The sequence below is a fragment of the Chanodichthys erythropterus genome, chromosome 13 (genome assembly GCF_024489055.1).
Source record: "Chanodichthys erythropterus isolate Z2021 chromosome 13, ASM2448905v1, whole genome shotgun sequence".
NCBI classification, from domain to species: Eukaryota; Metazoa; Chordata; class Actinopteri; order Cypriniformes; family Xenocyprididae; genus Chanodichthys; species Chanodichthys erythropterus.
In genome coordinates this window covers 29532709-29560637 of record NC_090233.1, presented here as the reverse complement: position 1 = coordinate 29560637, position 27929 = coordinate 29532709, and the positions used below count along the sequence as shown (strand labels likewise).

The following is a 27929-nucleotide window of genomic DNA, read 5'->3' as shown; positions in this document are numbered from 1 at the left end:
TTTATAAATATGTTTTTAGTAGCTTTCTGGGCACTGAAAAAGGGAGTGTTATTGCTAGTGATGCAGGCTTAACTGAGCCATCGGATTTCATCAAAACTATCTTAATTTGTGTTCCGAAGATAAACAAAGGTCTTACGGGTGTGGAATGACATGAGCGACATAATTTATTTTCTGGGTGAACTAACCCTTTAAGCCTCAGATGATTCATTGACCATCTAAGTGTTATTTCACACAAAAATCAGAGGGTCACAGTTTGCATCACAGTTGGACTTGCTACAAGAAGAATAAAAACCTGTACAAAACACCTAATAGTAAAATAGGAGATACAGTATCTAGATTTGTACAATATTTGGGTGACATATCCAGAAAAAAAATATATCCAAAAATAAAATTTCTGTAAAAAACTCTGTACACCCTGTAAACACCTCATAAAATTGTTTCTTTACAGCCCTGAGCCTCTCTATTAACACACCCAGTGGAGATTAGCTGTCTTAAAACAATAATTTAATATGTTTTCAGTAGTTTGGGATAGAAAGTCATTTAGAAAAGAAAAGTGATGTTTGACAGTTCCTTCGGACCGTCTTAAGGTGTTTTTTCAGTGCAGTAGTCGTCATGGCAGCCGTCTGACTTCACTCCTGTGTACAGCAAAAATCTGAATTACTCTGACCACAAATAAAATTGAAAAGTTGTTTATGGAGACACGCTATAATTCTACAGGGACCTGTGGTTGAATGATTTAAATGGTATGTTACCTCCTGTATCTCTCTTTCTTTCTCTGACGGGGGCAAGGTTGGATTCTGTGGATGGGAAAATGTATATCTGAGATTATTTCCCCTGCTCTTATCAACCACAATGTTTTTCTTTCTCAAAGAGCTGCTAGAGTGGGAGTCCTGCTGGTTAAGATGTGCCCTCACTTTTTCTCCATAACAGACAAGTTTGGACAATTGCTGCGTTGCTACGGTAACTATCACTGCAAAGATATCTACAGGAAGCCGTGGTGTTGCATGGACTTGAATGCAGTAGTTTCGCTAACTGCCCACGTGCATACTGATCAAAAGTAAGATATCTGCTGACGCATGTGTAGTTGTACTTTTCCTCCCCCCCCCCATACACACACACACACACACACACACACAGATTCCATTAAGTTCAAGTGAGGCGTGCTTTGTATACCATATGAGTACATTTGAATTATGCGTATCCTGGATGTTTCCATAATGACGCTAGGGGAATGTAGCTTGATGTAAATGTTTGGAAACAGCACTGCATCTGCATCCGCTCAAGTAACAGTTTTCTAGCATGTCATCTAACTTTGTGTCTCTGCTGCCATCTAGTGAACTAGCATAAGTAACCAGCAACTAATATACTATCTGTATAAAGTTACTACACACCAGCAATCACAAATCCAGGATACTGTTTATTCATTCAAAAGTCAACACTCACCTCTTCCTGGACTTCTGTATGCTTGAATTTCATGCTTTTATAGAAATCTCTCTTTGGAAGTAAATATAGAAGGAGCAAATCACACACAACGGTGGCCTTAAAAAAAAAATAGAACAAATATTAATTCACTTCAGTGAACATATAGTTGTTGTTGGCATTGATTGTATAATGTTACAAGAGATTTCTGTTTCAAACAATTGCTGTACTTTTCTTTTCATCAAACAATCCTGAAAAAAAAAACATTTCCATAAAAATATTAAGCAGCATTGTTTTCAACACTGATAACATGGAGTAATGATGCTGAAAATGTAGCTTTGCCATCACAAAATATATTCAAATAGAAAACAGTTGCTTTAAATTGTAATATTTCACTACTGATTTTTGATCAAATAAATGCAACCTTGTTGACGATAAGAGACCTTTTCTTTTAAAAGAATAAAAAAAAAAAACCTTACCAACCCTAAAGTTTTGAAGGGTAGTGGATTTATTTATTTACAAAATTATTTGGCCACAGAGTACCAAAGTGGACTAATCAGAATCAAGTATTTCATAGAACTGTGTAAAATAGTTTCACATTAATGCATCTTTTTACATGGACAGTAGAACACAAAGCTTTTCTGTCATGACAACTCTCAGAGAGTTTGACATGGTCATGGATATGAAAATGTTGATATGTTTGGTCTTGGTGGAATAGATCTGCTACACTGCTGCTGTTATTGTTGCTGCAGAACAAGTACACCACTTACTACTCCAAAGATTCCTACTCCTGAACCTATGGCCGTCAGCGTTGGGATGATATCAAATTTTCCTGCCTGCGAGAAAAAGTGAAAGACAAATTGAAATGTACATGTGCCGTAATTTCTTTGTAAATGATCCATAAGTAAAATATGCTTACCAGTCCATGAACAATGATGTCTATCCGTACACCATACACCTTCATTAGTGTTCTCTTCTCCACTTTATCCTCCATGTAATATTTAGCATATCTGAAAGAGTCAGTAGCACAGGTCATTTTGCAAGTAGTGAATCCAGGCTTTGATAAGATATTAATAAAGTTCTTCAAAACCATTTTTATTCCTTTTTTTCAGAGATCTCATCGAAGTTCACAGACTTAGGAATAACACAGTACAGCAGGTTTGACCTTTTCTCAGTTTAGCTCTAATTTTACTTTTAAGGGAACATGAACATTAGCCAATAATCTTTGAGTATGCAGTGAAAATTCTAAAATATTTCATTATATAGCCATGTTTGTCTCTTTTACACATCTGTTTCCAAAAGGTTTGTTGTTTTCATAAGGGGATAAACTTTCTAACCCACCTAAAATTGTATCCCAATGATGGTTTCTCCTCTTTGTCGTTTTTCCCTGTTCCGTAAAGACCATAGAATTCATACTTTGGTTTGCAGTGTCTAATATTCAGGTCCAGATTGCAGTCCCAGTCAATGAGGACTCCTATTGCACCACCCTAACACATCACACAGGAAATATCATGAGGATTATCATCTTCATCTGTCTTTTCCAGTTATACAACAATAATACTTGTGTAAACCTTTAATAAATAATGTTATAATAACTGAATGTTGGGTGTGTTTTAAATAGATGTATTTGTAGCTGGAGGAAATTAGCTTTTTCAAGCCATTGGTTCCTTGGGAATTTCCTACATGTTTTTAGAATAGTCATTATATGACATATAAAGAAACAGTGAAAAGTTGCAATTGCTAGATGTAAAGATGCATTGCATGACCTAAAATAATAATTATAGAACAAATTGTGAAAGCCTCCTCAAGTTTTGTTGAGCACAGACTTTAAGACTAATTCACACTGCACTGACAGACACCAACAAGCAACAGTCACTTTGTCAAGTTTTGTTGGATCTGTGTATTATTAACCCTGACGGTGTCTGTTGGTGTTATTTTTGCTGAACGAATCTGGTAATTGTCCTTGTTGGACGTCGGTGCAGTGTGAGTTGGCCTTTATTGTTTGTGTAAAGCACCAGTGTTACTAAGAGAGGGTTTGTTCATGTGTGTGTGTTCTTCTATACATGGTTTATGAGCAATGTTCCCTCTAATTTTTTTTCTCGCTGAGCAAAACTTTTCTCTGTTGAGCGCACATTTTGGCCACCTGAGCAAAAACATACTATATATCAGACCTTTACAATGAACGTGTAAACACACAAAAAAAAGTTTTATCATGCAACTGTAACATTTAACTTGAATGCGCTGTTTCTATTTTATTTGACCCTTGATGTAACTTAGTGATATATTAAATAATATGTTTGAAAATAAGCAGTTCGGTCAATAAATTAAGCACATTTTAGGTTACTTGAGATTTTTCACATTGCTGTATTAACTGTACCAGTATTTACCAAGAAATTCTATTAAAAAATAATTTCTGTCCTCCTGCAATTCTTTCTAATAATATAATATGAGCAGTTACAATGATGGTTTGGAACAACCATAATGTGTTTTTATACAGTCAATTATTAGCATCAGACAGTGTTAAACCATCAAAATTACATGTTTATTGCTTATGAATTTCCCAGATTTTATATACTAGGAGGTTTCGAGATTTTTCGTGGCAAGGTGCCCAAAACAATCCCCTTGTGAGATCAATTTTTTATTAGGCTTACATTAATGTAATAAAATATAATATAATATTTAAGTATTTAAACTGATATACAGTATTATATAAGTTTAAATGCTTCCATTTGTTTTAATATATTATAAAGTGAAAACAAACTGAAGCATTTAAACAGATCTGATCTTATAGTTATCTAAACATCCCTGAAACCCACAGCACCACCACACACAATAATCTATTTAAACTGAGGTATATGAAGTATTTTGAGTTTGCAAGCTACACCTGTGGTGGGTGTGATTGTAAATGTCGCAGAGTTTTGTTAGCATTCTGTGCCCATCATCCGTTATTTCCACCACTTTTCATTAAAACATGGCGTTTTATTTCATATTACTTTTCGTTTTGCGTTGCCTCTCGTATTGATGTATTTAGTCCGCAAACATTACAGTATTCATGTTTATTATTATTATTAATGTCTTACCGCGACTGATTTGGCTCAGGCCCGCACCCGCTCACACGCGCCCAATCGTTCTCTTTCTATCGGTGTGTTCCAAACGGGATATATCGTCCTCCGAAGGGCACTTCGGAGTGAAAATAATCATGGCCGCCATATTGAAGGGTCGCTCCCAGGTCACTCCAAACCGAAGTGCTCAAAACTGGCCATTTCAAAGGGCCCTTCGGAATGAAGAATTTCGAAGGGTACAACTGATGGACACTTCGGGCCCCCATGATCCTTTGCACAAAGAAGCTGTTTGACGTCACAGAATGGGTACAGGAGGTTAGGAGTTCGATTTTACCTATAAATGTGTGTATAGTATTTTTCTATACTGCTGTAATATTTATACGATTATATTTGGTACATTATTATGGTCAAAACGACATTGTACTTCAACAAAAATACTTTACAGCTCTCTTTATCAGTCCATTCAAATGTTTAAAATACATAGACAATATAAATGGTGCGATAAACCTAAAAATAAATAAATAAACTAACGTTAAACAAAGGGTGCAGCTTGCACAATCTCCTCTTTGATTGTCTCGTTAAGATGACGCTGAAGTGCGTTCCAAAAAAAAAAAAAAAAAAAAAAAAGTTTTTTTGACCCCTACACCCTTCATCCCTTCGAAGCTCTCACTCCGGAGGGTAAACCCTTTGAAGGGATTAGGGCATAGGGATGAGCCCTTCCGAATGGAACGCAGGGTATGAAACCTGTAAACCGCATTCACCGGTTCTAACTCTATAGCGACAATAACTCTATAGCGGTTGCAATTGTTTCTCATTTAAACTACTACAATCAAATGGATTTCCCCACACATGATTTTCATGTCTGTTCTCTGCGCAGCAATTATTTTTTCTGTGCGGCCGCAGCTTCAGAAGTGCGCAGCCGCGCACGCGTGCAGCTTAGAGGGAATATTGTTTATGAGGACACAAGTATAATGTGTCAAGTATAATGACATGGGTATTACAATGTAAACATGGTTTATGAGGACACTTCCTGTGCCCTTGTGATCCAAATGGCTTAAAAAACATACTAAACTGTACTTTTTTTTTTTTAAATGCAGACAGGTATCTTTGATGGGTAGGTTTAGGTGTAGAGGTAGTGTGGCGATAGAAAATACGGTTTGCACAATATAAAAACCATTACGCCTATGGAATGTCCCCACAATTCACAAAAATAAACGTGTGTGTGAGTGTGTGTATTTATAATCATCGATGACAAAAACCTACCTTATAAGCTATCTCAGAGAAATTGAACCCGGAGCGCTCAACAATGTCTCCTAGTCTGAAGATAGGACACAGTGGATCAGTCTGGCTGTGATACAAACACGTACTCATGTAACTCAGGTTTACACTCTCCACCAAGTTACTCCTAGAGAAAGAAAGAAAAATGTGAGGAGAACGTTGACAAAACTTATACATAAAACAGTGTGTTGCATTTAAAGCTTTGCCTTCAATGTGTAAAGGACCATATTGACGCATGTACTGTACAAACATTTTTTTTTTTTTTATGTTGCTCATTGCAAATTCACAAAATTTAATTTGATGTTAAACAATAAATGAAGGCTTCCCACAGTGTCTCCTTTGAACCTCCTGTTAAAGACAATTGGTTTATAAGAAAGGCACTTTCAAAATATTTTTTTTTCTAATTTAAAGTTGACTTTTTGTTTTCATATAAGATATACAGTTTGAATTGATTTGTTAGGAGTCACCAATATACCACAAAGAACATTAAAAGTTTGGAAAAGAAAGCATTTACCTTACTACATTAAACTGGCGAAAAGTAATAGAGTTTTTGATGAACAGTGTGTAGTTTTCTGCTGTCCGCAGGACTGGAGGGCTATATAAGAGGGACAAAACAAAGTTAAATGGATCAGACTGTGGGCTGATTCAAAACAATTTTAAATACAATTTGTCACATGCTCCAGGTAACATACATTTATGTTTAAGACAACTGTGGCATGTAGTTTGATTCCCTTGTTCCCAAGATGTCTACATGAAGTTCAAGCCATACAGAAGTGACAGAATTGTTTAATCAGAATTGTTTAATACCGTTTATTAAACAGAATTGCTGTTTAATAAACGGTAACAAACATTTTAGTCAAACTATAACATATTGCTGGCCTATGGGCAACCAAACCTTTTTTGGTGGGCTTTTAACTGAAAAGATGCCACATTTAAAGGTGCAGTAAGCGATTCCTAATAATGATTGTTTAACACTGTTGATATTTGAAATCAACCCAAACAACACATCCCTCCCTTCATTGCTCTGCTCCAAAAATGCACAAACATGCAATACAAGAGTGGATGTCTCTTTTATCATAGCAGAAGCACAGCAAAATAAAGCTTCATGAAAAATAAAGCGAAGACGACAAACGAACGACAAGTAAGAACAAAAAATGAACATAAAGTACATAAACAGCACCCACTCAAAACCAATGTTACTCATGTCTAGAGCAAAAACATCACAACCTTGGCATTCGTTTTCAGGCCTTCTTACTCTGGAAAGCTTTTCTAATATTAACACGGGTCCTAAAGCTCTTGCCCTATCATAACATTTCTTTTTCCAGTGATATTTCTGGCCTTTTCTCTTTTGTAATGTCTCTCAGACATCTATCTTTCTGCAGTCTTTCTTCAAATCTCCCTGTTGCTCTATGCCCCCTACTGCTGTTTGGCTACAAGTTTGTTGTGGTGCTTGGTCCGATCCACTTTCAACAGCGTTTTTCAAAAATCACTTACTGCATCTTTAAGAAAAAACGGACAATAACTGAAGTCCAGTTCTGTCAAAGTCGTGCCACATTGATTATTTCAAGATACTGTTTGACACCCCAATTTGATTGATCCAGTTATTCAACTCCAACAATAAAATAAGCATCCATACTTTGGTATGTTACCGTCTTCTTCAACAGGACACCAGGAGTAGATTTCACAAGTACTGGTGTTAGTGTCACACTTGCCCGTCATTTGCCCTGAGAGAGACCATAATGTCATAAGGGAAGGGGAAGTATTTGAGGTTTGGAGTGGATCAGAACAGACTGAATCAAGAGCTTGATCAAAACATAAGCACATGCTCCAAAGAGGGATGACAGAGTATATCATTGAATCATGTCTGATTTCCCTTGCTTCGATTTTGTAGTTTTCTAATTGAATAAGACAGACAGACAGACAGACAGACAGACAGACAGACAGACAGACAGACAGACAGACAGACAGACAGACAGACAGACAGACAGACAGACAGACAGACAGACAGACAGACAGACAGACAGACAGACTGATAGATAGATAGATAGATAGATAGATAGATAGATAGATAGATAGATAGATAGATAGATAGATAGATAGATAGATAGATAGATAGACTTAAAGTTATATGTTGCCACAATATTGGGTAGCAGATAAAATTAAAAAATAAGATACATGTGTGGGTAATACACATCTATTCCTGTTAGTAAGTAACCGTGAGATTTCACCGAGGGGCAGCCATGACTTTGATGTTACTAAATTAACTTTTCTCCGAATTAATGAGCATGCAGACGATTCCATCAGTCCAGCTATTAAGGAATGCTTTCATCAGATTGCAGTTGGTCATATGTTTGTAATTTCAGTCTGACTCTTAATACATTGCCAGGAACATTTGCATTCAAACACTGAACTTGCTTTGGTGGTAGCATAGCATTGACAAACCTTGTGCCAATGATTAAATAGGCTACACATAACATCAAATAGACTACACATCAAATACATAATGATACAATTACCATGAAATAAAATGCAGTCCAAAGCATGGCATAAACAGTCAAATGGACCCTGAGACCCCGTTTACAGTACTGCGTTTTTGTTTTAAAACGGCATTTTTAAATTAAAACGATCTTCCACAGCGGCCGAAAACGCATGTCACATGACTGTTCAAGCACTTTGGGCATGCGCGTACAAAGCCTAAAGCCTGCTAAAAATTACAACAAAGCCAGCAAAGATTGCGGTTCAGTCTCCATGTTATTGTTTGCAAAGTCGTCAAGGATACGCAGAGCGAACGTGGGCCGCCGCGCCATCGTTTACAAAAGTCTCCGTTTAGGTCCGAAATGCAACCCCCGGCGTTTTCAAACTAAAACGGGGTCTGCGGCGCTTTCGAAAGTTTCAGTTTTCGAGGTTCGAAAATGCCGGGGTAGTGTAAACGACAGGCATAACCGTAGCAAAACGTATGCGTTTTAAAACAAAAACGCATTAGTGTAAACGGGGCCGAGTTCTCAAGAGTCTGTATGTGACAGGATTAATAGTGTGACAAAGTGTTTGGTGAGGATGAGCGGTATGCTGATTGATTGATATGAATCACCTGGAGCAGAGAAAATGGACAGACTTGATTTAAGGAGCAGATGGAATTGAGGGAAGAGGCCTGATTTTCGTTTTGAATCCTGCGCAGGATGAACGCTATGTGACCGAGGGCAAACTTGGATGAATGCATTGTGAGCTGTTTGTGATCAGAGACTGTGTATCTGCACACCGGGACGCCGGTTTGTGCTAGTGACGCTGAATGGATCTACATTAATTCGACGGACGAACGGACATTGCTTCAGGAGTGACGGGGGGGTCTCGACGGCCACCGGACGAGGGAAGTGTGGTTTTATTGTTGTATGTAATAATTTTCCTGTGTTTTTGGGGTGGGTTTGTTTATGTGGGATGGGGAGGGTAAATATGTGTTTATTGATGCCTGACAGAGACCGCAGCAGTGCACGTGTGACATTCATATTTATTGTCTTATAGAACACATGTGTTGAATTGGAGTGATATTGGCACTAATAACTGGTATCTTATGAATTGAAGTGATGAATTGGGTTTTGCAGTGTGTATTGGGGTTTTATACTGCTGTTTAATGCGTCTCAGCCTAAAGCCAAAGTTTTAAGCAATTAATGTGTTAATAAAAAAAAAAGGTACTTTATTGGTAATATTGGTGTTGTGGTTGTTCAGACTCCTGATTATCCCGGACCTAACCGGGTTAAATAAAGGTGGTGGCAGCAGAGTGGTCTAGATTGATACTGACCACGTGACCCAGTGTTAAAAAGGGAGAAAGAGCCCAAAATAATTATTACACTGGTGGCAGCGGTGGGATTTTCTTTTCCCTTTTTTTTTTTTTTTTTTTGTTTTGTTTTTTTTTTGTTTTTGTTTTTTTCTCTTATTTTATTGTTGAATCATGGAGTCTGATGAACCAACACCCGTATCTAGTAACACATTTCAAATGACAATGCCTTCTCAAACTGGCCAGTTTCAGCGCCCTGTTTTTATGCCAGAAACTTTTACAGGGGCAGGCCGGGAATGGGCTGACTGGTCTGAACAGTTTGAGATGGCAGCTGAAGTGAATGGTTGGGATGAAACATTCAAACTGAAGTTTATGTCCTTATTGTTATCAGGCAAGGCAAGAGATATATATAGTGGACTGACCCCAAATGATAAAGCTAACTATCAAAGTTTAAAAGCAGCTATGACCAAATGTTTACAACCTTGTGATAGTGATGAATGGAATCGTGTAAACTTTACATCACGTAAGCGTTTCCCTAGTGAAACAGCCAGAGAATTTGGCAATGCTTTGAGGCGTTTAGTGGGTAAGGCCTACCCTTCTGTAGATTTTGCTACGCAAGATCTTTTAGCAAAAGATCAGTTTATAACAAACATTGGTCGTACTGACTTGCGTGTTCAACTTCGAACAGCGAAATTAAAGACTTTAGAGGAAGCTATTAATGTAGCTGCTGAACTTAAGCTCATAAGAGAATTAGAACAAAACTCTTCCCCTGTAGATGCCAGAGTCCGGGGTTTGACAGCTGGTTCTTCCCCTGATCCCCAATTTCATGCCTTATTAGAGGTTGTAGAGGGTTTAAGGCAGGAAGTTAAAGCTCTACAGGTTACTGTGCAAAATATGCAGGTGGCACAGAGAGGAGTGGACAGTAGGGCAATGGAGGGGAAGAACTTGAGTAGGGCAGGGGCAAATGTGGATAAAACGGCCGAAAGGGTGTGTTGGGAGTGTGGCTGTAATAGACACCTGAGGAGAGATTGTCCATATGTACAGGGAAACTAGAGGGGGCTGGTTCAGAAGGCCAAATGCCAGCCCCCCTCCCAATGTCAGGCCTTAGATCCGCAGTGCCCAGTGAGGGGAGTGGGATGGGGGTGTATTTAAAAGTAAAGGTGGGGGGAGTTGACTGTAACCTTCTTGTTGATACAGGTGCACAGGTTTCCATTGTATCTAAGAATTTTTGGCAGGAGGCCACGGGGGGTGGGGCGGAGTTATTAGATTATGAGGGTCGAGTAGCAGTGGCGGATGGGAGTCAGATGGAAATTTTAGGGAGGTGGCAGGCAACATGCCAATTTGATAATCTTGTTTTGATTGTAGATTTTTTAGTTGCCAATATTATGACACAAGAAATTTTGTTGGGTACTGATTTTTTACAAAAATTTAAAGCGGTTATTGATCTGGGGAGTAGGCAGTGTAGCATTATGGGGAAGAAATTACCATTATATTTTGTCCATGATGTAAGTAAGATGCTATCAGTGACTGTCTCAGGGGATGTTACCCTCCCCCCTAGGAGTGAGGTAATCATTACAGGGGTAGTAGAAGGAGGGCCGCCAAGTGTAGAGGGAATGTTGGAGCCAGGCACTTTAACTATGGGAGATGCATTGGTTGCTAGAATTGTGTGTAAGGTAGATAATGGGAGGCTGCCAGTGAGAGTTATTAATGTAGCAGATGATCCACTCATACTGAAACAAGGGATGGCGTTGGGAACCCTGGTTACAGATGTAGAAGTGGGTGGTGAAGAGTTGGGGAAGTGTAGGGATAAGCCGTGGTTGTTAGAAGATTTGATTGGGGAATTAGGTCTAAATAATAGGGAATTTGAACCGGGGCAGCTTCAGGCTATTAGACAACTCTTTAGTCAGAATTTGAGTGTGTTTAGCGTGAGTGATGCTGACTTGGGAAGGACTCACTTGACCCTCCATGAGATTGATACGGGGGATGCACGGCCTATTAAGATGGCTCCCCGAAGGGTTCCGCTTCACCTGCAGCAAGAAGTGGCTGATAACCTTAAACATATGCAAGATCGAGGTATTATTCAACCTTCTTGTAGCCCGTGGGCAGTGCCTATAGTTCCGGTACGGAAAAGGGATGGGGGTTTGCGTTTTTGCGTTGATTATCGGAAATTGAACGATGTCACTCGCAGGGACGCATACCCCCTCCCGCGAATTGATGACGCCTTGGATAGTCTGGCCAATGCAAAATGGTTTAGTACCCTTGATTTAGCAAGTGGATATTGGCAGGTAGAGGTAGCACCTAAGGATAAAGCCAAGACTGCATTTATTACCAGACAAGGGCTATTTGAATTTAACGTTTTAGCTTTTGGCCTTACTAATGGTCCAAGTACCTTTCAAAGGCTAATGGACTTAGTCCTGGCTGATCTGCAGTGGACCACATGTTTGGTCTATCTTGACGATATTATTGTCTTTGGCCGTACTTTTGGGGAGCATTTGAGTAGGTTAGGGGAGGTTTTGAGTAAATTGAAGACAGCTAACTTGAAAGTTAAGCCATCAAAGTGTAATTTATTCTCCACAGAAGTTCAGTATCTAGGACATGTCATCTCAGCTGAGGGAGTTAAGGCCGACCCAGGGAAGGTAGAATCTGTGAGGGCTTGGCCTGTGCCTATTAATCAAACAGAAGTGAGGAGCTTTTTGGGGTTGGCTTCTTACTACCGCAGGTTTGTGCGGGGGTTTGCAGAAATAGCCCGGCCTTTACATCAGTTGACAGAAAAAGGAAAAAGGTTTAAATGGGATGAAGCGTGTCAAAGGGCTTTTGTGGAGTTAAAAACCCATCTTATTTCAGCCCCTATATTAGCATATCCTGACCCAAAAAAAGTTTTTATTTTGGACACTGATGCTAGTGATTTTGGGATTGGCGCAGTTCTTTCACAAGAGGTAGGGGGATTGGAAAGGGTGGTGGCTTATGCAAGCCGTGCCCTTTCCAAGGCTGAGCGCAGATATGCCACTACTAAGAAGGAATTGCTCAGCATGGTTACTTTTGTGAATTATTTTAAGCATTACCTCTTGGGAAGGGAATTTGTTTTAAGGACAGATCATAACTCGTTAAGATGGCTTCATAATTTTCAAGGATTAGAGGGACAGTTGGCAAGGTGGGTGGAACAATTGGCTAACTTTCAGTATAAAATTGTGCATCGGCCAGGGCGGCAACATGGCAATGCAGATGCCCTTTCACGAATTCCTGTGTTGGCTGTAGGTGAGGGATTGAGTAGCCCCATTAGGGAGTTAGGAGTAGATGGGCCAGTTGGTGATGTAGGGGTTAAAATGGTTTGTGCGTGTGGTAGTGATCAAAGAAATCCGGTAGGGGAGGAAGGGGTTGTGGATATCCCATTGGGAGGGGAGGAAGAATTGAAACAAGCTCAACGAGAGGATTTGGAATTGAAATTGTTGTTGCAGGTGAAAGGGTGTCCTGAAGGGCGGTTAGAAAACATACAAAATTACCCTTCCCTCAAGAAATATGCTACGGTGTGGGATCAGCTTAAAGTACAGGATGGGCGGTTAGTGCGGGTTCCCTCAGAAGGGAAGAGTGGGTCAGGTAGAGTACAGGTGGTCCTTCCCAAGTCAATGGTGCCAATAATCTTGGGGATGTTGCATAATATTCCCACTGGTGGTCATTTGGGGGTACAGAAGTTGCAAGGGAAAGTGAGAGATCGCTTTTATTGGCCGGGATGGTATAAGGACACTGAAAGATGGTGTAAAGAGTGTGTTGATTGTGCTTCACGTAAATCAGTTGGACAGGCCCCTTGTGCCCCCTTGGTGAGTTCTGTTGCTTCTTACCCCTATGAACGAATAGCATTGGATATTGTAGGTCCCCTACCAGAAACGAGTCATAGAAACAAGTACATTTTGGTAATTGGGGATTACTTTTCTAAATGGATGGAGGCGTTTCCATTACCGAATCAAGAAGCTCAAACAGTAGCCAAATGTTTGGTAGAAGAGTGGGTATGTAGATATGGGGCAGCGCGGAGTATCCATACAGATCAAGGAAGAAATTTTGAGTCATGCCTTTTTAAAGAAGTGTGTAGATTGCTTAATATGCATAAGACAAGAACTTCACCATATCGACCTCAGTCCGATGGACTAATTGAGCGTTTTAATCAAACACTTCTCTCTATGTTGTCTCTCTTTGTAGATAAAAATCAACAGAATTGGGACACCCTCTTACCGTATGTTATGATGGCATACAGAAGTAGTGCAGTCTAGTACAGGGTTTACACCCTATCGAATATTGTTTGGGCGGGAAATAGTTCTTCCTGTTGATGTGATGTTTGATGTGGGTGCTCAAGAAAGGTTTCAGACCCCTAGTGAGTATGTTTCAAGATTGGCAGAGAGCCTTTCAACTGTGGTGGGGGCAGTTAGAGGACATCAAATGAAAGCATCTGAAACGCAAAAAAAATATTTTGATTTCAAGGTAAACCATCAGTGTTATCATATGGGGGAGAAAGTTTGGGTCAGAGATAAAGCTAGAAAAAGGGGTGTGTGTCCTAAATTACAAAGACGGTATAAAGGTCCATATGTGGTCATGGAGAGGGTTTCAGAAGTATTGTATAAGCTCTTGGATCAGGAAAAGGGAGTGGAAATGATTATTCATTTTAATAGACTCAAGCCTCATGTTTCTTCCTCTTTGACAGGTGTACCTGTTCTTCAAGGCGGTGGACCGGAGAGACCCCCTCCACCGATAATGCCTTCAGGAGTTGCTCATCAGTCGCCTGTGCAAGAACTCACCTTGGGTGAGATTTTTGCTCCCTCATTAACAATGGCCACCATGACTGTTCCAGGGGCTTTGGATATAGCCCCTGTAAATGGACTTGTTCCTCGAGTGTCTGAAACACATGGTGCTTTATTACCATTGGCAGAGATTGAATCTGCTCCTTTGCTGGCTCCAGAGACAATAACTGCTGCCGACATGGAATATGCTCCAGTTGTAGTTACAGTCCCCCCTTCTGGTTTAACAACCTCAGCAGATATGATGCCAGCAGTGGCTGGTGTTCCGGGCTCAGAGATTGTATCCGAGAGTTTTTCAGGACCAACAATTTCGGTGGATGACGGACTAGTTTCAGTTGCTGCGGACGTTCCTGCATCAGTGACTTTTGGCGGTTCTGGGAGTGTCTTGAAAGGGGCTGGAGGTATGCCCCAGCCTCAGAGAATTAGAGAATTTAGGCCAACACGGATGCGGAGGCTGCCTGGTTGGACACAGGACTATGTACTGTAGGGGGCTTGAGGACAAGCTTCTCTTTCTTGGGGGGGGGATAGTGTGACAAAGTGTTTGGTGAGGATGAGCGGTATGCTGATTGATTGATATGAATCACCTGGAGCAGAGAAAATGGACAGACTTGATTTAAGGAGCAGATGGAATTGAGGAAGAGGCCTGATTTTCGTTTTGAATCCTGCGCAGGATGAACGCTATGTGACCGAGGGCAAACTTGGATGAATGCATTGTGAGCTGTTTGTGATCAGAGACTGTGTATCTGCACACCGGGACGCCGGTTTGTGCTAGTGACGCTGAATGGATCTACATTAATTCGACGGACGAACGGACATTGCTTCAGGAGTGACGGGGGGGTCTCGACGGCCACCGGACGAGGGAAGTGTGGTTTTATTGTTGTATGTAATAATTTTCCTGTGTTTTTGGGGTGGGTTTGTTTATGTGGGATGGGGAGGGTAAATATGTGTTTATTGATGCCTGACAGAGACCGCAGCAGTGCACGTGTGACATTCATATTTATTGTCTTATAGAACACATGTGTTGAATTGGAGTGATATTGGCACTAATAACTGGTATCTTATGAATTGAAGTGATGAATTGGGTTTTGCAGTGTGTATTGGGGTTTTATACTGCTGTTTAATGCGTCTCAGCCTAAAGCCAAAGTTTTAAGCAATTAATGTGTTAATAAAAAAAAAAGGTACTTTATTGGTAATATTGGTGTTGTGGTTGTTCAGACTCCTGATTATCCCGGACCTAACCGGGTTAAATAAAGGTGGTGGCAGCAGAGTGGTCTAGATTGATACTGACCACGTGACCCAGTGTTAAAAAGGGAGAAAGAGCCCAAAATAATTATTACAATAGCATGTGTTGTATGGTGAGGTTAGTTGTAAGTTTGTGCCATGACTGAAAGTCATGTGAGATAGTGCTGTTTACTTATGCCTGTATTCCTGGAGTAAATCATTCTGCTATGCTGCATGTGAAACTTAGTCAATATTTGAGTATTTGTGACCCACATAGAGATCAGAGGGCTGTTTCATAAAAGATGCTAAGAAAAGCGAGGATTAAACTCCAAAACCTGACTTGAATTAACCTAACAAATGAGTTGGGGCTAAAACGGTTTCATAAAAGGTAGGCTAATTGAAGTTCACGCAGTCCCGCTAATTCGATCCAGGTTCACCTAGTCAAGATAATTTCGCGTGCACGGTTTTTTTAAGCAGCCCTAGAGGTTGATCATGAATCAAATCGATCCACCACAGAAAAGGGCATACATTTTGTGCTATTACATGCGTTTGAGACATGGTGTTTTCCTCAGTGCATAACTTACTTTACACAAGTTTATTCTCCATCTGTAAATGTTAGAAAGTCATGCAAATATTTCCATTTTGCTGCTAAACTTCACAGTGAACGAGCGCGCTAAACACACGGAATCCACTAGAAGCGCAATAATTCTAAAATATAGGCTACATTTCACTAAAATATTTGATGTTGGACATTAAATGTGTCTTATGTACAATTTTAAACCTAAAAGTAAGTGTATTTTTGTATAATAGTAACTGTAAATTGACTATTGTAATGGGGTAAATCCATATACTTTGGGCCAACTGAGTTTAGATTCATCTTACCAATTAAAGTTTAGTCTGTGCATATTTATTTTAACTTTTAATTTTGTGATTTTAATTTCTGCTCTTCTAATAACCATAAAAGATACTACAGCTGCCAAACAAAACCAGAGAGAAATGTATTCATATATTTTAAAACAATCTAATAAAAATATTGGGCACAAAACATTTAGCCAGTAAGAAAAGAAAACCTGTAGGTTACACATACACGCACACAAACACACACACACACATATATACATATATATATATATATATATATATATATATATATAAAACATAATATAATTCAGGTTGATTGGGACACATTTTCCATCATTGCAATAGCAAAAATTGTCCCAATCAACCTGAATTCACTATATTGTTATATATTTCTCCTGCTCTTTGTCTAGCAAAAAAATCACTCATCACTTAATGAAAGCTTAAAAATGAAGGCCTGATTTTTTCAGGGGCCTTGTCACAGGTCTATTGACTTTTAATTTCTGTGTTACTTTTGCTATATTGTCACACTTAAAACAATGATTTGGTAATCAATCCTCTTGTTCCACTGTCCTCTTTTCTGCTAAGAAATAAGTCTCCTGACAGTTCTCTCCCAAGTGCTTCCATTGTTGTCAGTATCTGAGAATGATTCAGTGGGCTATATAACACTTAATTTTTAAGAAATTACTTCTCTTTAAACGGTTTGGTTCATCATACCTTTTAATAAAAAAAAGCCTTAAACTTACACCATTTTATTTTATTTAGCACTATTTAGTAAATGTGTGTAGGCTATATGTTTTATATATATATATATATATATATAATATAGTTATTAAAGTCAAATAATTGTATTTGAGAGAGTCAGCTGTGATATCATTGCATTCCTATTGGTCAGTGTTAGAGGAGCTCAGCTTAGCCTGACAGTTAGCCTGCCCCGGACCAGGCTAGTTTCCCAGCATAAGTTGCCAGAGTAACTGAGTTTGAACTAATTTAAGTTTGTTTTATGAAACAGAATTTGCTGACAATAAGTCTGACTAAGTAAAATAAGCCTGGCTTGTTTTCTAATCTTGTTTTATGAAACAGCCCTCAGGATCAGTCAATAATGTGCGTTTGATTGCAATTTTTTACAAATCAGCTTTTTGCCAATCATAATGATATCAAAAAAGCCACAAGATTCATTTTAACATGAGTTTAATTTATTTATGTTTGGGTAGCTCCTGTTGTAAATGATAAGGTAGAATTTGGCTAACGAGAATGTTTTCTTTCTATTCCTTTAATTCAGTTTTCTTTGTATCTCAAACATGTTGCTGCTGCTAGTAATTATTAAATTAAACTTGGCAAAGTTATAAAGGAACTTCTTGTGAACTGAATCTGTTTTAGAGCCCTGTGGAACTCTGGGAATTACAGACGACAGTGAGCAAAAGGAAAAAAGCAAGGGAGCAAAGCATGTTTGTCATGAATGTTAGTGACTTACGGAGACGACAGCATGGCTGATGTGCAGGTTTGTCAGTTAGAAGAGCGAGAGTTCATTAGGCCCCCAGCATTTCTGAGTGGAACTGACACCAAATGCTTACGTGCAAGTGCACCCATTTTCTTACCCCATGATTTATTTGAATTTCGCAGTACATATCTTAGACCACTGCTTTGCTGATTTAGTTACCAGTCAAGGTCAAAGGGATTATACAATGCCCATGAGAAGACACTCAATAAGAGATCTCCTGTCCCCTGGCTGCTGTTAGTGATTTGAAGTTAGTCTGCTGCGCTGGTGCCTTCTGTCAGAACAAGTAATGGTTAAATCTTTACCATTTCCCGTACGTTTGTATTTGCCCTCATCACAGTCTGCATCCGAGGTGCACTTCTTCCCATCTGGCTGAAACACACGCAAGATGGGAAATGCACTTTAATATCTATTATTGTCTAATTAAGCCCAAATTTGCTTGCTTGAAAATATGCAAATGTGAGATCCAAATGAGACAGGATGTACAGAAGGGGCAGAATAACCACAAAACCTAATTCTTGAGACTCATTTGTTTAAGCAATGCTTTGCATGTAGGGCAATAAAGTCAAATAGAGATTCAAGTGAAAGACAAATAAGACTGAAGTAAACCGAGAGCATGAAAATGAATGAATGAATGAATAGACAGGATGTCTACCAATGTATAAAACAACTTAGCTGGAAAGTACAAACAGATCAAATCATCAAACACAGCTTATATGTGTGTTTGCCAAGTCCAGCAGGAGAAATACTTCATTTCAATCAACAACACACACACACAAAAAGTCTACGCCTCATGTATTAAAGACTGGATTAAGTGCTAAATTGCATTAGAGATGCACATCACTTAATTAATTCTTCTGTAAAAAAATAAATCAATTTTAATATCAAGTGTCACACACCATCTCATGCATATTGATTTGGCTTCTACCTTAGAAAAACACTATAATTGTACCTGTACATAAGATGTACAGACTTTAACTGTTTTTTATTTTATACATTTTAATGAGCAATGCAATAAATCTACTGAAAAATATGAAAAATTTGCAGTATTTAAATTTCTGATGAACAGAATGACCAGATCTGCAAGTTGACATGAGTGCGTTTAACTGATCCAAAAGCCATAACGGTAATACTTTACAATAAGGTTCATTAGTTAACATTAGTTAACTACATTTGTTAACATGAACTAATAATGAACTGCATGTATACAGCATTTATTAATCTTTGTTAATGTTAATTTCAACATTTACTAATACATCATTAAAATCTTGTTAACATTAGTTAATGCACAGTGAACTAATATGAACAAACAATGAATAACTGTATTTTCAATAACTAACATTAACAAAGATTATTAAATACAGTAACAAATGTATTGCTTATGGTTAGTTCACGTTCTTTACAATAAGGTTCATTAGTTAATGTATTAAAGTGTTACCGCAATAACTATACAGTGGTTTCAAGTGTATTTCAGGTGATGCTAAAATATGGGACAAACTGCATTCCGAATGGAAGATGTGGGAAGATTTTGTATGAACAGGCCCAGTTGCAACCCTAACTGCATGGTATGCGTCATCAAACAAGCAAGCTGAATTCATGCTTCATCAGGCATTTCATGACCCAACAACTGCCATGAGTTTAATGAGGCAAAGAAATAAATGTAAATGAGGAATGATCACTTACAGAAACATCACGCCCCTTCAAACTGAACCAGCATGTACGTACATGCACAGATTTTTGAATGTACAAGTGAATTTTGAATGCAGCAAAAAAAATGTATTCATTTAAATGCAGGTATCCATGCTCACTAAATGAAATCTGCACTGAAATAAAGACCAGATAAGTTTTAGGGGGAGGGGAGGGGTTGAAGACGGACATGAAATGACTCATATAGAAATATTAATCGGAGAAAAAAATCACAAACATCTATGAGTCAAACAATGAAAGATAATAAAGATGAGAAAGGGAGAGAAACATGTTTTTACCTACCTCAGGACATTTGCCCTGTTTCTGTCCCTCAGTAGAAATGTAGTTCGTCATCACAACAAAAGACGAGTCACCCTAGAAAACAGAACAGAAATGACTTGCTAAACTCAAACCGGCATGTGATGGGTTAGAGAACAGAGCCAGAGTGCCACATTGAATTTACATCCTTTCTCACTGTATTTGGTAATGCAGTGGTTGCCTAAGAAATGGAGTGTTTGAAGTTGACTTCAAGCATGCATGACTTAAGGCTACTGTTTTTGACACCCCTTTGTGACATGATGAAAGTCCTTTTTTTGAAACCAAAAACTAAACCTATAGACCCTTTTACTGTTTGTACACAATGATGACGTTGCAACGTATGCGCGCGCATTTTGGCAACGGAAGTGGTGTTGTTCCCCATAGGTTCTAACGTGTTAGCAACTCCGAAAGTGATATATATCTACAGCTTCGCGAGCGGATTAAGCAACACAGACAGATAAAGTTATTTTAAAAAGTTGACTTTATCAAATGGTATCCGGCTATCAGATCCGTGTAGTTGAGTGGATAAGACGTTAGCAAATGGCCAAATACAGTGGCAAGATATATATACATAAACCAGGGCTCTCAAGTTTTAAAGACAGGCAAGAATGACAAATATCCAACAACATGACATGATTTTTAAAGTGACCAATAACATCGACGATGTAATACACTATAATTTATTTAGTGCTAATAAAATTATTAAGCCTATTTGGAGAGAGAGATGTTTAATTTGTTGTAACATTAAAATAAGAGAGATCATGACTTATTCTGTGCTCAAAGTGATGCTCAGAGCTCCAGTGTTTTCCTCTGTGGGTGAACGAGGATGATGGCGAACAATTCCAGGATATGCTTTTTTTTCATTGGTTGTTGCGTTAAATCTTACCCAGATACAATAGTGCTATTTTCTGATTGGCTACTGTGTAGCATCTTTCTTTTATTGATTGGCTGATAAATGGCAGGCTACTCCAGGGGAGACGCGCTTGATTCCTGCCCGGCGCAGCTGCATATTAAATATATGAAAAATAGTTTTTCTGCGTGAGAAATACAATGTGTGGCGGGAGTGCGTGACAAAAGACCGAAATGACTGTCACGCTCAGTGCGTTACACTTGAGAGCCCTGAAAAACTTCCAGAGTTGCTAACACGTTAAAATCAATAGGCAACAACACCACTTCCGTTGCCAAAATGCGCGCGCAACTATTTGATCACGTGGGCTGTAAAAGGGTCTACCGGTCTACAAACCACTAAAAAAAACCCTCTGCTCTGTTAGCACTTTTAGCTTATAGTGTGACTAGCAACTTGTAATTATTACCAACAGTGCCTTCCTGTCTTACTCTGACCACTGTCAGGTAGCATTATCATTATGCAGTGAATATATATTTTTTATATGATTTTCTGAATTCAAATGGTCTAGTGACAATTATTCAGAATGTATAAAATACACTTATAGAATATGTTTTGGGTTGGTACAGCAAATAAATACAGTAAAAAATATTAATGTAATAATATGTTAAATAATGAAACATTATTACAATTTAAGATAACTGCTTTCTATTTTAATATATTTTGAATGTAATTTATTGAAATCTTAGAATCTAGCCTATATCTATATATATATATATATATATATATATATATATGTGTGTGTGTGTGTGTGTGTGTGTGTGTGTGTGTGTGTGTGTGTGTGTGTGTGTGTGAGTGTGTTTCTCTAATACACACTGCTCACAGTTAATCATATCCTTTTATTCAATACATTTTGCAACCTCCTTTTCCCAAGATAACTGCTCTGACTCTTCTTCTATAATGCCTGATGAGTTTGGAGAACACCTGACAAGAGATCAGAGACCATTACTTCATGCAGAATCTCTCCAGATCCTTCAGATTCCAGCTCCATGTTGGTGCTTCTTCTCTTCAGTTCACTCCACTCATTTTTATTAGGTTTCAGGTCAGGGGACTGCGGGATGGCCATGGCAGAAGCTTGGCTTTGTGTTCAGTGACCCATTTTTTGATGTTTGTTTTGGATCATAGTCCTGATGGAAGAACCAATCAAAACCCATTATATGACTTCTAACAGGGACAGTCAGGTTTTGATTTTTTATCTGTTCGTATTTGATAGAATCCATGATGCCTGAAGAGAAGAAGCACCAACATGGAGCTGGAATCTGAAGGATCTGGAGAGATTCTGTATGAAGGAATGGTCTCTCTGTCAGGTATATGTCAGGTGTTCTCCAAACTCATCAGGCATTATAGGTGAAGACTCAGAGCTGTTATCTTGGGAAACGGAGGTTGCAAAAAGTTTTGAATAAAAGGGTATGATTAATTGTGAGCAGTGTGTATTAGAGAAAAACATTTCTCTCATAATGAGATTTTCCCCCCATTTAAAATTATTATTCTCCAGTGAAAGGTTGGATTTTTGTAAATTATTTAAATAAAAGATCAAAAGTATTAACAATGCAGATTTATTTTCACAGCCTTCTTGGGTCATATTTACCAAGGGTATGAATAATTTTGAGCACGACTGTATATATATATATATTATATATACACAGTTCAGAACCCCTTAAACTTTTCATTCTTTGTTATATTGCAGCCATTTGCTAAAATCATTTAAGTTCATTTTTTTTCCCTCATTATTGTACACACAGCACCCCATATTGACAGAAAAACACAGAATTGTTGACATTTTTGCAGATTTATTAAAAAAGAAAAACTGAAATATCACATGGTCTTAAGTATTCAGACCCTTTGCTCAGTATTTAGTAGAAGCACCCTTTTGATCTAATACAGCCATGAGTCTTTTTGGGACAGATGCAACAATCCTCTCCAGTTCTGTCAGGTTGGATGGTAAATGTTGGTGGACAGCCATTTTTAGGTCTCTCCAGAGATGCTCAATTTGGTTTAAGTCAGGGCTCTGGCTGGGCCATTCAAGAACAGTCACGGAGTTGTTGTGAAGCCACTCCTTCGTTATTTTAGCTGTGTGCTCTGGGTCATGGTCTTGTTGGAAAGTAAACCTTCGGCCCAGTCTGAGGTCCTGAGCACTCTGGAGAAGGTTTTCATCCAGGATATCCCTTTACTTGGCCGCATTCATCTTACCCTCGATTGCAACCAGTCGTTCTGTTCCTGCAGCTGAAAAACACCCCCACAGCATGATGCTGCCACCACCATGCTTCACTGTTGGGACTGTATTGGACAGGTGATGAGCAGTACCTGATTTTCTCCACACATACCGCTTAGAATTAAGGCCAAAAAGTTCTATCTTGGTCTCATCAGACATCAGACTCCATGTGGACTTTCATGTGTCTTGCACTGAGGAGAGGCTTCCGTCGGGCCACTCTGCCGGTCGTCCCAAACATCTTCCATTTAACGACTATGGAGGCCACTGTGCTCTTAGGAACATTAAGTGCAGCAGAAATTGTTTTGTAACCTTGGCCAAATCTGTGCCTTGCCACAATTCTGTCTCTGAGCTCTTCAGGCAGTTATTTTGACCTCATGATTCTCATTTGTTCTGACATGCACTGTGAGCTGTAAGGTCTTATATGGACAGGTATGTGGCTTTCCTAATCAAGTCCAATCAGTATAATCAAACACAGCTGGACTCAAATGAAGGTGTAGAACCATCTCAAGGATGATCAGAAGAAATGGACATCACCTGAATTAAATATATGAGTGTCACAGCAAAGGGTCTGAATACTTAGGACCATGTGATATTTCAGTTTTTCTTTTTTAATAAATCTGCAAAAATGTCAACAATTCTGTGTTTTTCTGTCAATATGGGGTGCTGTGTGTACATTAATGAGGAAAAAAAATGAACTTAAATGATTTTAGCAAATGGCTGCAATATAACAAAGAGTGAAAAATTTAAGGTGGTCTGACTTTCCGTACCCACTGTATACAGCTCTGGAAAAAATTAAGAGACCACTTTACATTGATTTCTGAACTTGGGGTGGTCTCATAATTTTTTCCAGAGCTGTATGTATGTATGTATGTATATATATATATATATATATATATATATATATATATATATATATATATATATATATATATATATATATATATATATAATGTGTGTGTGTGTGTGTGTGTGTGTGTGCATACACACATAAAGGGCATAAAGGATGATATTTGTTATCAAGAAGCTCCTGGAGCCACTCCTTTAATTGCTGAGTGATGACGTGTTTACTTTTCTGTCAACAGTTGGTCTGTTTCTTATTGCACCGAATGATTTCTGTGAAATAATTTTACATTCTGTAAATGCTGCTAGCTGTTAGCATAAAGTAAATTTTGGAAGGCATTTTCAGATATTTATTTAAAACAAATATCTTTATGATCAACTACGGTGTCATATTATTTGATGCGTTTGTCTGATTGATGGTTTCCTTTCCAAATAGTGAGTCACAATTTAGATGTTTACTTGCCTTGACGATGTTAGCACTTTGAGTGAGAGTAACCTGAAGCAGCGTGACTGCAAATGTTTGCACACTAAGAGTACTTTTATCTATGATTTCGCTCAATCCACAGCCATAATGACACCAATTCCAGCTTTTTGCTGGATGGGCAATTACCCAGTGAGTAGCCTATATCTGCATTCAAATGCATGTACTGAAAAAAGATGTACTTCTTGAGGTCAAAACTCAATGACACAACCCACCTGTTCAGGAAAAACATAATCAGCTACATCCCATATCCTCTCCTTTCCACTGATGTTTGTGAAGGACACTCCCTTCATCTTGGTGAAGACGGAGCTTATGGCAGTATCCACTGTCTGGTAGCCTTTCTCATACATAAACACCCACCTAACAAAAGCAATGAACAATCCATGAGCATTACTGATCTGCTACAAGCTACAGTATGAAGATTACAAATTTAATTCACAGTTTTTTTTTTTTGTGTTTTCCTTAAACCATAAATTAGAGGTATTGTATTTCAAAATGATAATTATAGTCCATATGGTTTCATTCAGTAGCCTGAAAAGTTTTTTACTATTTGTTATCCAATGAGGTTTCATGAAGCCATAAAATACCACCTTGTTACATATTGATAAAGGATTACACAAAGGAGTACATTTAGTAGATTATGGACTAATACATTCTTCTTGCTGACAATATAGAAAATATTTTACATTTATATTTATCTTAATTCATTTTTGAAACATTTTATTTGATTCTGATTCTGAAAAGCCATTCTTTCTTTCTGTCCATGAATTCTTACAACACACAGTTTGTCAATATTGAACTTCTGTCCACAGTGATGTCAGTCAACAGCAGATGACACTGCGTGACAAAGCTGGGTTTCACTTTTTGAATTTAATTTGATCCTAATAACTCCCCAGTAGACTTTTTTATTGTTTACTGTTTGATAGTAGCAGTACAAAATATATTTATAACTGCATTATTTTATTTGGGTATAAAGTATATACTGTATCCTCATGATATGCTCTTTTAAACTTGCCCAGCAGTTGGAAAACTTTTATATAACATAAGGCTGTCTTATAGTTTGCGTTTCAGAATGTGTCCATGTGTTCACACATAGTTGAGCCATCTTGTGTCATAAAAGTGAAGCAATAAGATTTTGGCCTCATGCCCTCTAACAAAACATGGCAAACGGTATTCTTCCCTTTAAAGCGTGACTTGCTGCTTTATCATCTCATCTGACGTAAAGATGCAATGGCATATTGCTCCAGACAGACCCAACTGTCAAAACTGATGCTATTGCACAGTGTTCATCGACTTGATCCGTTTGTTTTATTCAGATTACCTGTCAAAGACAAACAACTTCCACGTGACAGATAACAGAAGCCCCCTACACTTTAAGCCACACAAACACCAGTTATTGAAAGACGATATGCAGGTTTCTAGTGTTTCAGTTTTGTTTAACTTTGAATTCCAAAACAAATACTTCTGTCAGCCTGCTGTGCTTTGGACTGGAACTTCATTTGATTCATAAAGGGTGGTCTGCTGATGTTCACTGATAAACTAAAGGGAGTAACAGAGAGGGATGAGAGAGCAGCACAACTTTTAATTTGTTCTATGATCACTGACATTAAAGGAGGTTTATTGTATAGTCACACTGTATTTTGATACAGTAAAATAAGCTAGAAATTGCTCTTTAAAGTAGCCTAATAATTGCAAACTGCCACTTTTTACAATGTAGATGTACTCTGTAAACCCGAACAGTACTATAGGCACTAACTTATAAATATTAAGTATGCTGCAATTAAATCTTCGATGCAACAAGTTTTATAGTTTTACTATTGTGGTGAAGTGTATTGCCTGTGGTAATGTCTGGGCTGTGAAACATGTTGATGCAGGTAAATAGTGATAGTCTCTTTGATGGTTACATTAGCGCATGCTGTTAGCATGTAGTGCTGTTGCTAACTAACATTTAACTGTAAAGATTAGGTGTTAGTTTATTCAATATTTAAATTAAATTGTAATTACCACCAATTTTTTAAGTTGTACTAAAATAATCTTTGAGTTATTTACTTAAATGTTTTGAGTACTTATTGAGTTTTACAACCACTGCATCAAAATAATTGAAAAATAAGAAACATTACGTACGGTAAACAATAGTTATTGAGTTAATGAGTTATTGCTCCAATGGCTTTATACAATAATAATTTATTTGAACACACTTATTCAACAATTATTTGGTTATAAAAGCAAATTGTATTGCTTAGAGCAGGGGCATTCTTATTGGAGTCCAGGCAAAATCTAGAGAAAAACTGTAAACGTGTGAATGAATGAATAGTGTGAAATAGTTATTAAAATAGTTATTAAATTAATAAATAGATTAAATTAAAATAAATAAATAAAATTCTCAGTAATATAAATAATTAAAATTTAGATTGAAATGAAATAACAGTACAGTACTACAATGAGTAGAAAATGTTTTAGTAATGTAACTATTTTTAGATTTATAATATACATTTTTCAGTGTATAAATGTAGTGTCTATAAAAGATGGATGCCTTTTAAAGTTTATTAAGTGGGTCCCTCACATGAGGATGATCATATTTGGGGGTCCGTGGCATCTTAAAGGCGCTGAAAAACCCCTAGCACACAAATGATAGCCTATACCGGAGCTCAGTCACTGCACAGTACAGGTTTGAATTACTTAAGAGGAAATACTCAGTGTTTGTTAACATCTACAGTATCAACGTCTGTTTTTTCCCCCCCATTAGCATGACATTTTACCGCTCAAACAAATGTTTGCTTTTATAAACGTCTGTAAGTGACGCTCATATCATCAGTATCGCATGAGTGTAGCCTGTCTTTTACACAGACACCAGTTATCTAATACATACTGAGGGCAAGCTGTTAGCTCTATGACTGGAACTAAGCTGAACTGAGCTAAATCAGACACAATGAAAAGCATGTGGAAACAGTTATAAGCAAATCAAGCTCACAAAATAAATCTCAGCTTATTCTAATGTTCTTCTGTCTGTTTTGAAACAATAACAGTTTTATGGTGTACTGCTGGTTAGACTAAGCAATGCATTATGCTAAATGGTACATCATGACTGCACTTAATTGTGCAATTTAATACAAGGCTGGAGCCATTAGTTTGTTTACATTCTGCACATATTTTACTCTTGTTGAAGCATGTTCTGTTTTGTCAGTCATGCTGGTTTCCCTCTGCTTTTCTTTTTCAGTTTTTTAAAGAATACAAGAAATCTCTTACCCAATGATGTAGGATAAAACGCCCAGCTGGATGATTCTGCACACAACTGCAATTCTTCTGTCCTTGACCAGAACCTGCCGTGGAGTTTCGTATTCAAAGAAGAAGTCTGAAAAAGATCTCTTTATTATGGATTTCATTTTTCTAATTGAAAGGAAAGGGTAAACAGATGTGATAAATCCTCCTCTCTGTCTTCACAGTATTCTTGAAATGTCCTGGAAAACAATGTGTATAGAGTTCTGATCTCTGACTTCCTTCCTCCCCTCAGCTTTATCTGTGTCTCACTCTTTCTTTCTTTTACTCTTCTAAACCAAACATTTCTTGTAAACCGCCCACACTGCCTTGTCTTCATACCC

General features: G+C 38.0%; 1 protein-coding gene across 2 annotated transcripts; it reads right to left on the bottom strand.

The window, feature by feature from the left end:
* Positions 1 to 41: 41 nt before the first annotated feature.
* Positions 42 to 27896, bottom strand: p2rx1 (purinergic receptor P2X, ligand-gated ion channel, 1). 2 transcript variants are annotated; one of them, XM_067407565.1, is made up of 13 exons: positions 27577 to 27896; positions 24546 to 24690; positions 19879 to 19950; positions 18195 to 18261; positions 7396 to 7483; positions 6274 to 6354; positions 5745 to 5886; positions 2761 to 2906; positions 2339 to 2429; positions 2190 to 2255; positions 1444 to 1539; positions 753 to 797; positions 42 to 635 (listed from the first exon to the last, which is right to left on the bottom strand). In XM_067407565.1, exons 1-13 carry the CDS (start codon positions 27711 to 27713, stop codon positions 630 to 632), a joined length of 1182 nt encoding a protein of 393 aa, XP_067263666.1. In that variant the 5' UTR covers positions 27714 to 27896; the 3' UTR covers positions 42 to 629. The 2 variants fall into 2 exon arrangements, with proteins under 2 accessions (XP_067263666.1, XP_067263667.1); XM_067407566.1 differs by having other exon boundaries at positions 18207 to 18261.
* Between the last annotated feature and the right edge of the window lie 33 nt (positions 27897 to 27929).

Bases quoted from the DNA above. Each gene is read 5' to 3' on its own strand.
- p2rx1 (XM_067407565.1), bottom strand. From the start codon at position 27,713: ATGAAATCCATAATAAAGAGATCTTTTTCAGACTTCTTCTTTGAATAC. The intron at 18,262-19,878 runs GTAGGTAAAAAC...CGTGTGTTTCAG, and splicing joins AACAGGGCAAATGTCCTGAG to CCAGATGGGAAGAAGTGCAC. The intron at 7,484-18,194 runs GTAAAGATTTAA...GGTCTCTCTCAG, and splicing joins ATACAAACGTACGGGAAATG to GGCAAATGACGGGCAAGTGT.